General features: G+C 38.5%; 3 protein-coding genes across 3 annotated transcripts; all 3 read right to left on the bottom strand.

Annotated features, from left to right (window-relative positions):
* Nucleotides 1–6: 6 nt before the first annotated feature.
* On the bottom strand, nt 7–1,445 carry CYBJADRAFT_192479 (uncharacterized protein; the record flags this gene model as incomplete). Its single annotated transcript, XM_020217446.1, has 2 exons — nt 7–1,168; nt 1,190–1,445. Coding segments are annotated over 2 exons (1,416 nt in total), but the record flags the coding sequence as incomplete, so codon positions are not given.
* Nucleotides 1,446–9,297: 7,852 nt separating this feature from the next.
* Nucleotides 9,298–10,083, bottom strand: CYBJADRAFT_192480 (Zn(II)2Cys6 transcription factor domain-containing protein; the record flags this gene model as incomplete). The annotated part of the gene is made up of 1 exon (XM_020217447.1): nt 9,298–10,083. One exon carries the CDS (start codon nt 10,081–10,083, stop codon nt 9,298–9,300), a length of 786 nt encoding a protein of 261 aa, XP_020067798.1.
* A 3,117-nt stretch (nt 10,084–13,200) lies between these two features.
* On the bottom strand, nt 13,201–13,579 carry CYBJADRAFT_56494 (uncharacterized protein). The gene has a single exon (XM_020217788.1). The coding sequence runs from the start codon at nt 13,530–13,532 to the stop codon at nt 13,302–13,304; it is 231 nt and encodes a 76-aa protein (XP_020067799.1). The 5' UTR covers nt 13,533–13,579; the 3' UTR covers nt 13,201–13,301.
* Between the last annotated feature and the right edge of the window lie 435 nt (nt 13,580–14,014).

Here is a 14,014-nt window from a genome sequence, read left to right on the forward strand (position 1 = left end):
CTGGACTGAGCACTAGACTCGGAAGCAGACTCGGAACTAGACTGGGCGCTAGATGCAGCACTGGACTGAGCACTAGATTCAGTACTGGACTGAGCACTGGACTGAGCACTAGACTGAGCACTAGACTCGGAAGCAGACTCGGAACCAGAGGTCAATGGGAACAGTGAGGTAGTTGCACCTGTAGCTGGGTTACCAGAGGCATCAGTAGTGGAGTAGTAGGAGACAATACCAGACGCAGTACCACTAGCATCGGTGAATGTAGTGGTGTATGGGTTTGGAAGAGTTTCAGAGGTGCTTGCTGTGTCAGAAGGAGACGATGATGAGCTGACTGAGAATGCGGAGGAACTTGATGGTATTGTAGTTGCAGATGAGCTTGAGTCAGTGGAAGAACTGGATGACGACGTTGTAGCGAACTCGGTAAATTGGGTAACGATTGGAGGACAGTCTTGACAGACATTTGGTTGGGAAGAATCCGGGACAGTGCCACTATATGTGATATAGTTGACAAGACCGACTACACCACTTGTTGATGTACTTTGGGATCCACTAGAGACTGAGAATAATGAAGTATTATACCCAGTACCAATAACAAACTCATATGTGTATAATCCGGAAATGAGTGTGAGCGTATCACCAGAATAACTCCAACTCGATATTGTTAGACCATTCAATCCAATCCAATTGCCGTTACCAAACCCTGCAACAGTCAAACTGTTCGTCGTCCCTCCACTCCCTAAGACGAGTTTTGAATCAGACGATGATAGATAAACAGTTTGCCCAGTAGACAATGGATATAAACTTGGATATTGGTAGTAGAGAAGAGAATTGTTTCCAACACTGTAACAACCAGTACCAGAGACTTCAGCATTCTCGAGCAAGTTCATATATGCTAGACAAATTGTACCATCATTAGTGACGTCGCTTCCCACATTTCCAAAGTAAGATGTACCACCGGTACGGTAGAGATTTTGGTAGAGGGCAATAACACCATCGTTGGTAATGTCTCCGGTTGTAATGATTTCTGCGGTCATACCACCAGTGGATCCAGTACTGAGGATATAAAGAAGACCACTGTTGGTGAAATCGTCAATACCATAGATATAAAAACTCAAAGCAGAAGTTTCATTAACACCATTTACCATAATGACACCATCATTAGTCAGTCCACCTCAGAAGTAAACCGACATACCAGTGTTTGAACCAGTATAACCAATGGAAATGTGACCACCGCTTTCAACATTAACCTCACCGTTGAAGATATTAAAAAGTTGACCATTACAATTATAATAACCTAGAAACCCGCCATCTTCAACAACAAGAGTATCACTTGCAGCTAAAGTAGCTTGGGTTGTAGTGATAATGGTTGTTGACACCGTGGTTGTAGCAGCGAGCGCTGTTGAGATCATAGTCATCAACAGCACCATATTACATCGCAGATGCCTCATGATTGTTTGATGGTTTTGAAGTCCAAAGAAAGCACTCAGGTTTGGGAAGAAATATGAAGATATCTGCCTTCTTAAATACTCTTCGAAAGATATCATTCATATTGTACGGAATTCTAGCCAGTATGCTCAACAATCGAAATGTGTGAGTATGTTAAGATTCTCACGCATGAAAAAGCTGTGATCAAATTTGACTTTTTGTTCAGATTATCTCTACATGACCAGCGTCAAAGTGCAGAATATCCGCAGGAGTTCAATTCCAGGTCCTCCTTATCATGTATAAAGGAGGTACTTATGCACTCCGTCATATATGGCAGCTACTGGAGTTGTGCACTTGCAATTGTTTGTGTCAGTGATGCACAGATATTCAAATCTGGGGTGTAAAGGACGTGAAAAGCGTCGATCAAAGTCTGAGTAGAAATATGGTACAGCCGTTTACGCCTTGAGCTCAATCTCACAAGGGAAGATCTTATTTGGGAATTTCTCAAAAAGTGGTGTTGAGAATGAGGGAAACCTTCGCATGTTTCTATTGGCACAACAAGAGCAGGACCTAATGACAGAATTCTACTGGAATTACAGATCAACCCAAAACCCACATATTGAATACTTGGCCATTGGTCTTAAAAAGGTCTTCAAAGTAGTAAAACAATAAAAGGTATTCTGGAAACATGGTACATATCCACATTCGAATTTCTCAACACGTTACAGTGCAGACTATATGTAAAGAGGCTACACAACACGGTAAATACGATATGCATGCCAAACAGATCGAATATGCCTTCATTTCAGTAATATAATTATTAGGCAAAGGGCCACAGGTGTGGCTTTGAAGGTAATGGAAGGTTTCCAAAGGTTCTAACCGGTAAAAGAGGGTCAACAGTCCAAAATAAAGGATACATAGATGAGATATAGATCTTATAGACTTTATCTATAGCTACATCTAAATTTATTAGTTTAGATAATCTCGACCACTTTACTGTTATGGCCAATTAAGAGACCTATCACTGTACTTGCGACCCTTCCACTTCCAAACTCGCGGGTTTGCACCTACACAAGTACACAGCCACTATAAGGTTTTCTAGATTTAACTGAGACCAAGCATAGTGTCTGCCTTACATGAATCTCTATGGCTCTCAATGTTTTACAACTAACATTCATATGCAGCGTCTAGTTACAATGTGGTTTACGAAGGCTTGCAGGGTATTAATACTCACCGAGTGCATTTTGAAAAAGCATATATTGAGAAAACGAAAAATATGTGATAAAGAGAAATGAACCAAGAAGAATTGGAAAATATACCGCACGTTCTTCTCGTAAAGTTTGAATTTGATACATATCTACATTTTCAAAGGAATGCGGAGTCTTCAAAACGGATGCAGAGATGTACGAGAAGTTGTGAAACTTTTTATATCACCAGCCATGAAATGATTCTCCTGCAAAATGTGAAATTCAAAACCAACTCCAGCTCCAGCCATTAATGTGATGATACGTACTACTCTTTGGGGATTTCTCGTTTCTCATCACCCTCTGGGAATATTCCAGAGAATGATAGGATAACATCAGGTTCGGTTTAGAGAGACTATTCTCATACTCATTACCAAAAGACTTCACGGATTGGCCAATAACATAAATGCTCGTAAAAGGTATGCAAGTACACTCCAAGATCTGTTCTAGGTGTCCATAATGCGTAATTTGAATGTTGACCGCATAGTATGTAATGTACTATGCACATAACTATTCCAAACTTCAAATTCAAAGAAATGGAATTCGAAACATTTCTAGAAACTGGAACGGGCGTGAAGGTACATTCATTCTTGACCACACCAAGCCCCCCCCCCATGATATCTAAGACCGAAGTGTTCTAGCCATTCGAATATCGTTTACAGGAAACCAGAATACATTGATACTATGCACAGATAGTATGGCCAAACACTATTTTAATTCAACTGCTTGAAAGGTATCACGGGTTGCCAATACCACAGCCTCAGTACTGAACAGGTTAATGTCTGTTTCAGTCTGCCTACACTTGTACTTTTAGGGTGATCATAACATTACCAAATGAAGACCTTCCCCCTTTCAGAAGATATTGCTGCTATAAGAAGATGTTTTGATACTCTTCATTAGCGAGTTTTTTCCAAACAGAAAAGTAGTGTCTTATCTGTGTTTGTGTTTGTTGGAGGTGGTGATCTAAATTCATAGTGAAGTAGGGGTGGGTGAAATTTATAGGAAGCACAATAAAATCATCAGTGACGACCCTCTTATGAATGACTGTTTACTGTGTTGACGAAACAAAATTTACAAAGATACAGGAGGCAGAGAATGATCTTATGTATGGTGTTACGTATGATTGACAACCTTCAGTGATGGTTGATTTCTCGGAGTGTACCGTTGGTTAATGTACTCGACATATAGAAACGGTATTCATTTTTACATATAGTTTCCATAGAATAGGACTTATCTAGTTGAATTTATAAGATTCATATTATGAACTCATTGGTGAAAGGGGGGATTTATGGGTTATACTCTATGTAGTTGTATCTTAAACCTGTTTCAAATAAACGCATCTGGGAACAGCTGCGTTGATTTCCATATTACTCATAATTATACAAACACATCATAACCGAATATAAGATAGATGCTCGGTCCCTGTATTGTGATAATAAAATAAATTGAGCCACCTGGAAAAATCTCATAGGCTTTGATTCGCATTCTTATTTTGGGGGCTTTCTTTCAGTTTGAATATCGCATCATATTCCTGTGTTGTCAGGCCTTTCTACGTTTCTTAAATATATTCTTCCTCAATAATCCCGATAGATTCTTGAACTATCATGTTGGACTTAGAAGAATACTTTTATTATTTCCATGCTGATCCTAAAAACATAATACAAACAATCAAAGCAATAGATTTTTTGTCAAAAGCTCTGGTTGGTAGCATTATCTTATCATATCCTTTGGTACAAGATATCTGTCAAGAAGAAGATTATCTTAAGTCCCATTTGAGGCTCAAGTTTCACACTTATGTAACCATATTCATTGATATTCTGAAAACCATTAATAGCTAAGATGGAAACTCAGGTATACGTTTTGGGTACTCTATCAATGAGACAAATAAAACTAGTAATGCAATCCAATCTAAACTCTCTTCAAATTAGGAGTTTGTAGACTCATAAGGTAAGACCTTTCTTAGTAACAATCTGTAAATGTGCAAGTGGAATAAAAAAACATTCGATTGTGTTCAAACATTATGCTTTTTCATCGTATTCAATTTGACTCTGCATTTAAACCGCATTGTGATGGTTGTCCATTTCGACAAAGATTATGTTCAAGATCTTTATACATTAGTGGTTAGTAGTTGTCAGCGCCCTCTGTAGGGCAGTCAGCCCGGCAGCAAAATGAGGCGTTGGTGATTATGAAATTCTGCTTTACTCCGGAAGCACCTGAATCTTGCAAAAGGTATAGCTTTATTTGTCGCCTTAGTTTCAATAAGATTTGCAGACAAGGGAGAACCGATCGAAAGAGAAGTACGTCCGGCCTTCGTCAAACTTGGTGCAATCATTGCGGTTTTACGTGTACACACTAGGAGTACTATTCATCATTGTATTTTGTTAGTGTTAATTGTTTTACACATCATAAGACTTGAATGTGGTATGACTAATATTACATCTCTATTGAATTCCTAATTGTACATATTGTGTCAGACTTAACCTACGAATATATTTAATGTTTAATTGTCATGTACTCCTCTTTTTTTAAAACATCGTAGTTTTCATTAACATATTGCTAAATGGATCTTCAAACACGCTCCTAAGGTAGTGCGCGTCAAAAGAAAAACAAAAACGCGAACAATGGGGCTGGGTAGTAGTTTTTACAAGAGCATCTCGGAAGCATGACAAGTTTAATGCTGTCTGCGGCTACGAATGCATGAGGTTCTTTGCAGATCTTTGCGGCACTTCTGTCCCTATGTTACATTAGGATATATATTCGATTTGTATCTCACAGCATGTGCCCATTGTCAGTTAATGTCAACTTCTCAGTTTGGACGTTCTTCTTTATCAAAATATTGACACCCATGGAAGAATGTTTTCCAATTGTGATTACAAAAAACCCGAGCTGAATTTCTCGGTGAAATAATCTCTATATAGTGCCTTATCATTCGCATAAAAATCTGTTTTTTTTTCTGTCATTTTCTCGATTCCTGAAATCTTCAATTTCTGGTTTCATGAGGGTTGCATCCCTATGCATATCGCTTTTATTGATAATGCCTCCGGATGCATCCACACAACCTTAACTCACAAGTGCATTGTGCTCCTGTCCACAATGCACAATTGGTGCTTTCGATATGATTTCAACCTAATTACGTATTTTGTACTGTTTTATTCCTCTGAACACTGCCAGAGACTTGGATTAGCTCTTCTTCGGCGTAAATAAAGCCCACTTAGTAATTTGAGGTTTGGGAAATTACAAGTTTTTCCGCAAAAGTTCCCATCCAATGAATTAAATAAGACAAAAAAATGAAGATAGCAAAATCTCACCAATTTCTACGTAGATTTACACATTCTAATTCTGTATCTTCAGAAAGCAGTGAATCTTGTTCTTTTCTAGAAAATGTGATCAATCGATTGTGTAATTGTCTAGTCCTGTTGGGAAATATATTAAACATACTCCAAGTATTAAAGATCTGTGGTTTGTCTTGGTTTTCGGAATACTATTACGCAAGGGTGTCTCAGGCTCGATATGGATCAATTCCATGAAACCGAGTGTATATGGGTATCTTGGATTCAAATCAAAGGACATAACAGGAATTACAGATCCTTTAAAGTTTAAAAAAGTTTCTGAGGTCAAAACATTACAGATTACCACCGGTAGAAAGGTTCGAAAGTAGCCTTCTTGTACTTCTTTTTTCCCTCTATTAGTAGTTCTAAAACCATATCATGATTCCTACCGACGTCATCACAGGAAAACAGTTTATTTAGTAGTCTGAAAAGGCCATCATCTGAGTTTGGGACTGGCTAGGCATTTGAACCAGAAAAGGCAGTTATCGTGTTTCTTCTCATGTATTGATTCATTCCAGAGTGGTACAAGGTCCTTTATGGAAGCCAAGGTTCTACAGTATCAAGAAGTTGAGCTGTACGGTTGTACTACAGGCCTTAAAAATGGCAGTCCTGACAGAAATGGACATAAGCCTTGTCTCCAGCGGATACAGATGCCGCTCCGAAACCTGTTCTGGTATGTTTAACAGTTCAGATTTTTTCATGGATTATTTCATGAATTCTTTCACTCTTGTCCCAATCTTGACTTTTCGAGCACCTCAACTGGTATTACTGTCGTCCTCTTTACCGTTTCCATACTTTAGTTCAATCGGTACCCTTAAGAAAGTGGATATGAAAGCACAAAATACTCTTACATAGTCAGCTTTTGCGCATTCTTCATATTTTTGAGGTGCGTTGTTTTTCTCTGTTAGTTAAGAACGTTAGTGATCAAGTTATCTGCTTGGTCATAAGTGTTATGCCCCTAGGTATTGATATGTTGATTCTAGGATGGAGTATTAACTGCTTGATGCAAAACAGCTAGAGCGTTTCTAGGTGATGGAGTCTCTGGAGTAGCCATAAACTCCCTTTTACACTGTGAGTCCAAAAACTGAAACCCAGCCCTTGAGATCATAACTCCATCTGGCGAAATACCATAGACGATCCCATTATATTCCTGATTATATGAATGCACATTCTTATAGATTATACTTGACGTTTACTACCAATAATATCCAAGGGGGGATAGAAAGTGTAAATACAACACATCCTTTCGCAGTCTTCCTGATTTTTTAGAAGAATATTTATTGTAACGACACACAGAAACGTAGACACTAGATTCAAGAGTATCCCACTTCTGGAAGGCACTTGTAGAAGCTGGTGTGTGTCCTACGGAAAGTTCCGTCATCAGTGGGCAGGATATACATAGGTCAAAATTTTCGGCTTCTACTTAGTTTTCAGTTTTCCAATTTTTTGGTGTACCCATTCCAGTTCTGCAAAGCATCCAGTGAACTCTAATATTGTTTCATATATTCAAAAACAGGATGGTGTGATACTTGTATGGCAGCGTCGATTGAACAAACCGATTCCGAGTATCATTGCTCTTGATTTTATATTAGAATCTAAAGCAACAAGAGACTTTTTTCGTGCTCAGCGCCCCCCCCCACCCCATATATCTAACTATGACTTAAATAATTAGGTCCGGTTATGCTACCATGGTTCAGTCGCAGAATGTGTTTACACCGTAACAGGTTGAGAGCAGAAATATCTACTTCAAAAGTAGCACTAACAAAGGTCAAAAAACACACAATGTACAACTATGTCATATGCAATCAACTTCATACCCCCCTTTATTTCTGCATTCATTATTCGGAATCTTGACTTCGAGATACATGCAAAGAACCAGACATGACAAAGAAAAAAGAGATATGAAATACGCGCTCAACAGATATGTAACTTAGCATATTACTTGAAACGCCTGATCAGCATACATCAAACCAACCAACATCTTGATAATTGCCCATTGGGAATTGAACTCGAGTTATTACCATGTTGTGTAACTATTCGCAGACTTTTACTCTGTTAGTTTTCAGATTCGATCCCAGAACTCATCTAATAAAGGCTAATTTGCGTGTGAAGTACCAATGATCCGGTTAATAAGAAAATAAACCGCTTGTGATTTTCTCCATCTTAGCAACGAACGATTGACCTTCGAATCCTCAGGGGGAATTCTAGCCCTTAATTTCTGAACACTCATATTCAACCCTAACAGCAACATACTTTCTCAACCAGCAGAAGTCCAAATCCAGGGGGCATGGATAAGATCTTCAAATGCACGAACTCACTTACTCAGCTCACATTACAGCATCTGAACAGTATGTATTTACAAGTGTGTCTATCATGTTGTAATTACAATTTAACTTTATGTTTTAGAGTTCAAGGACATTGGATATAGGTATTTTTCATGAATAAATACGTCCGCGAGTTGGTCAGTAATCTGTGAGCCCATAAAACGGGAGCAAATGCACACCTAGATCTGTGCTAAGGTGCACATGATGTATAATTTGAAAGTTGAACGCACAGTATACATTGCACTCTGCACATAGCTATTAAGAGCTTCAAATTCAAAAAAATGGAATTCGAAACATTTCCAGAAACTGAAATAAGCATGAACGTACATTTAACATTCACCACATCAAGCCTCAAAGATCTTTGAAGATAAAAGGTTCCAGCCTCTGGTGCACATTTCAAACAAGGAAACTGGAAGACTTTGATATATTATACTCTTATTTTGTGTAAACTCACTTTCATTCAGCATAATAGTAGTCATATGGCTTTTCTAAATGACAGGTTGAATAGCAAAGAAGTTGAATATGTGCATCGCTCCATTTTTAGTTGTGCATTTTGGGACTATCACAAGTTACTCATATCTAGAAAGAGCTTGCCTCTAAATATATGCACAATTGAAAAAAGATGACGGTACATGTATTATTTGGGTTCTTTTTATCCAAACAAGTTTCCAGAGTCTTAACCCCTTTCTGAGTTTGTTAGGAATTATGACTTGCATCAGTGACTTTTGTTGAGAGCGGGAGAGGGTTGGATCACTTGGTAGAGGGATGATAGGATCCCTACAGACATAATTACAGGTGTTTTTGTCTTCTCTTCAGACAAGTGCATAATAAAGGGAATCTTGTTATAACAATGGTTAGAATTCAACAAAGTCTCTTACGAAGGAGCTCTGTAGGTTCTTTGGTTAAATTTGTTTATTCCACAAAATCTTAAATAGTACCAAGTTCTAGTCATGATTGGTCTTTATATTAAAGAACCTCTCAATGTTTTCCTTTCTTTCTCTTCTTAGGAATAAACGGTCTATATCCTTCGCAGTGTATTCTCATTCTCTCACAATTGAAGCACCCTCCTGGCCTTCTTTCATCACATTTTACCTTTCTTCGACGACAAGTTATACATCCATTTCTTGATCTCTGCAATATATGCTGTCTTGGAATATATTGCATTGGGATTAAAGGCACCGCAATCACATAATGCCTTGAATCCAACTCATTATCCTTTGAGGGTGCTGGAGATACAGAGTACAGTTGTGTGCCAGTGTCACTAAACTGTTTGTATACAGCTGATAATTCACGTCCGTCAAAAAACTGTTCAGCGGCTGAATCTTTTATCCTGACGTGTTGTGTAATTGGGCTTTGCACCTCCATAGGCTTTAGAGTGTTCTCTTTTTTCGTTTTTTGAGGAACATTGCACAGTTTCATTTCCGTGGATGGTTCTGAGTTGATTGACCCAGACTTGGGCTGATGAACCAGCTGATGTCTATTATACTGCGTTGAATATACTTCGTTTCCAAATACTTCGTAGCCTGACTTGCAATTGGATTCAATGGCCTGAATATGAGGCCCCGAAACATAAGAGTTGTTTGAAATTTGATCACTCTTAATATGTATTGCACGAGCTTCAGCCAATTGATCGTGTTTAATTCGTGCATGTCCATAGTTAACCAATACGTTCTGGTTATAACCTCCAGGAATCTTAGCATCTGTTGGTGTGTCGTATATAGACTGCCATAAATCTAAGAATGAGGGCAAAGTCTCCACTTTCATAATCAGGTTTCTTGGTTTTCGTTCAAATACTTAAATTCTTTATACTGGAAGTTTTGAAATAAAATGGGAATTGCCCTTTTATGTAATGCAGAGGATCACCCAACTTAGATTTAGGAAGTTAGCAATCAATTACCCCCTCTAAGCTTGAGTTAAAATGCCTTCATTTTCTTAATTGGCGTCTACTTATTGTGCACCAATTCTTTGATGTGTGGCTTGTTTGAGCTCTTACTGATGCCAGCCATTCCCAACTCCAAATTTAAATTCGAACTTGCAGTGCTACAGAAAAATGAACACTGGACAATGCGAGTTTGATGCATATTATTGCATTCAACATGAAAGTATATTGAGATGCAGATCACAGTACTGGAGACCGGTCGGGTTTAGAATACCATTAAAAGCCCCTTTATAAGTTAGAGCAATTTAAACAGCGCACAGGAAATACAAAAAATAAGGTTTGAAACGGACGTGGATTATCGCCGTGATACTGCGCCGATGTTGTTGTGTTTGTTCTTTAGAAATTGTTGTCTTATCAACAACTAGGAATGTGTAGAGTATACAGCCTTACAACTCTATAATACTAGTCTTTAATCAACAATGTGTTATACTCTACCATTTATTTATTAGTGTATAAAGTATTCCCTACACATCTACTCTGTTATTAAACTACAAGCCTCTTAAAGACACTGTTATGCTGATATTTCTTGCTTCTGCTTTCTGCCTTTCAACTGCTCTAACATTTTTTGTTTCATGAGCAGTGTAAACTCTTTTCCACCGTCCCCCCCCCAGATTCGAACAAATGTACGACAAAGAGCTGTATCGTATTTAAACTTTCAATACATACTCCATTGGTGAGGTGGAGTTCGTTTATCCGTATTGATTGGATTTTTTGCATTTTGTATTGCGAATGATCCAAATTATCCAGTGACCTTTAGGATCGTTTTACAGCCGTGTGTCCCGAGTATACACTGCTGACAGTGTGCAATATCCATTTTTTTTCAATTGAGGTGACATCTTCGGAAATTACTTTGCATCTTGATGCATTTCTAAAGTTCGGTAACGCATTATGGCACCTTAATGAATAAGGCGTAATTTGTATCTGCAGGAGGGTAGATATGCATGTGCATGGATTCCAAGGTGCATGCAGCGACCTAGCTGAGTGTGTGAAACGTCTAGAATATTGAACATACATGTTGATCAGCAGTTTAGAGCGCTTTCTACTTGAGCAGCTGTGTATGAGGGGCTTGTGCTCTGTTTAGCCCTTTGCTCCATTGCATTTTTATCCATTCCTCCTAATTCGCACTGATGCCTGTATTCCCAGTACCTTTGGTTGTGTGTGTCGTAGCATCCGCTATCTTCCAATAACATTAAACAATTTACCAGTTCCCGCAGGAGTAAGAAATACGTGGTTAGTATAAGAATATTAGATAGAGGTTGCTATTATAATAGCAAATCAAGGGTTATCACTATGTTTCAAACGATCAACAACGAAAGTACGAAAAGTCCCTTAGTAAGCCTATATCTGGCGAAAGTGCCATCACACTGTGCTTACTGTACCGAGTAAACTAGGCAATTTGAATCCAAATGGTCAGTAATCGGAGAGAAAGAAAAAGCTTGAAGAAAACATAATAGGAACGACTATTATGAATACTCAACAAGAAGAATAGGTGACCGGATCAGATCAGATCATCAGAGACACCAACAATGTCAATAATGGCACCAGAATATCATCAGTGCTCATGATAGCACCAGAGCCCGAGTAGGATGTTTCCGGAGCAGTGGCCGTGGTGCCAGCGGCACCAGTGGTGAGAGTATCCAATGTGGAATCCATGGAATCCAGTTCAGTTTCTGCCTCCAAGGTGGTGGATGATGACTCACCAGCCACCGTAACGGAGTCTCCACTACCAAGTGATTTCTCTGTCGAGGTTGAAGTACTACCCAACCCCTGAAACAGTAACAGATCCTGATTCACCTGATGCTTCAACATCTGTGATAGCCTCGGTCTTTGTGATGCGTTCTGTTTCAGTACGGGTGGAGATCGCAAGAGACTCACTAGACTCCTTAGAAGATGTTGTTGCTGTGATTGCTTCAACACCCTCGTTTGTGGTTTCTGAAGTCTCGGAACAACGCTCACAAGGAACAACGACAGTTGCAGTGGACACAGCACCAACCAAATCGGCAACAGTTGTCAGAATCACATTCGAGGTTACAGATACGACACTAACAGATCCAACCTCATCTGTCGTAACAATACCAATAATTACCTCCGTCTTGGTGTTTCCCTCAGAGTCAGTGTAAACTGATGTGACACACGGAACTGTTACTGTAACAGTCTCAACGACTCCACTAATTGTAACAGTAGTTACAACAACAGTCTTCAGATTTTTATGGCATTAGGTAGCAATTTTACCTTTAAAAACATTACCAGAAACACCATTAGAGATATACTTAGAAGAAATGCGAGTCTCCGTACCACTCTCCTGTACTTGTGGGATCTGTTTTGAAATTCTCAAATTTTGTTATTGGAACATTGTCAGGTTCACGTTTAGTCTAATCATCGTTGTAAAGGCCCAAACTTAAAAACATCCCATACGAGGCTGTCAACATTTTGGGAAATGATGGATCCCGGATATTCAATGTAGAAGACCAGAACCTCTTTATGAAATTGGACAGTCATTTATGTTCCATTACCAAGAGAAAAGGCCTATTCCATATTACAATGGTTTGACGCTGATTTCAATGGAGTAATTCAGGGGTAAGTGACTGCATAATTGACGATTTCCTGACTTTCCTGGAGATTCACAATACCATGTAATTCGCCTGTATTCAAGAGAGTGTGCTGTACTGTTAAACTGTAATCATTGACTTTTGATCCAAAAGGGTGAAATCACCACGTGATATGGTACTGTTTGAATGACACAGGGCAGACAGAATTTTTTGTAATGGTGTCTTCCTTAATAGTCTACGGTTATGAATAAGGACGATAGTCCAAAATTCCACTTTAAAATCGGTGGTCGCACAAGCTTAAATAAGTTGTATCACTATTTAATTCAATATTGTCTCTCAGAGCTGAGAGGGAGAAAGCCTCGACACTGATGGTACAAAATTCAATAGTGTTTATATTAGCATTAGTAATTGCTGTATGTATCCAGATCAATAATGGCAGCAGTAAGCGCAACATGTTAGAGTTCTAGGAGACCATCATTAGAAATGTCAATATGTTATAGCAGACCTTGAACTAAACGTTTAGTCTGTTTGATATTGAAAATTATTAACACAATGAGCAACAAGGGAAGGAAGTGTAGACTATTTAAATGTCTCATTGTTAGTTTGTTCTGAGGTGCTATCTTGTTTCTCTCATTGATTTTCATTCCAACTAACAAGTAACAAGTAACAAGTAACATTACGGAGTACGGATCTAACAAGAACGCATGTATAGGTGGCATGTTCATTGGTTCAGATTGTAAACCAGCGCTCAATAAGGCCGTTATAACAAAGGACCATGGTTTTTTCAGGAAGTGTATTAGCAAGTCTCAACATATTGTGAGATATATAAGTACTGACTGCGAACACAGAACAATTGAAGAACGGCAAAATAAGATAATGAATTAGGTCACTACTCTGTCAGTAATTTGGATTTATATGAGCATTTAATACATCGGCATGACTGATCTCAGAAGGCTTGTGATGGTCCCAACTTTGCTTTTGCTTTCCAATTCTTGTTAAAATTATATTTTTCACTTAAAAGCCAGAGTTTTAACCTCAATTCCAGTTCGAAATATGTCAGTTATCTATATTGTGATCTATACACTTTACATTCTACTAACCCAAGAAGAGTATTACGTGTCATATATACTAATTAAGGTATCTAGACATTTGTAGCATATTGCTACTTCAAATTTGCTGCTGTTAAAACCTACTTTTGAAATCCAAC

The sequence above is a fragment of the Cyberlindnera jadinii genome (genome assembly GCF_001661405.1).
Source record: "Cyberlindnera jadinii NRRL Y-1542 unplaced genomic scaffold CYBJAscaffold_26, whole genome shotgun sequence".
In the NCBI taxonomy this organism is placed as follows: domain Eukaryota; kingdom Fungi; phylum Ascomycota; class Saccharomycetes; order Phaffomycetales; family Wickerhamomycetaceae; genus Williopsis; species Williopsis jadinii.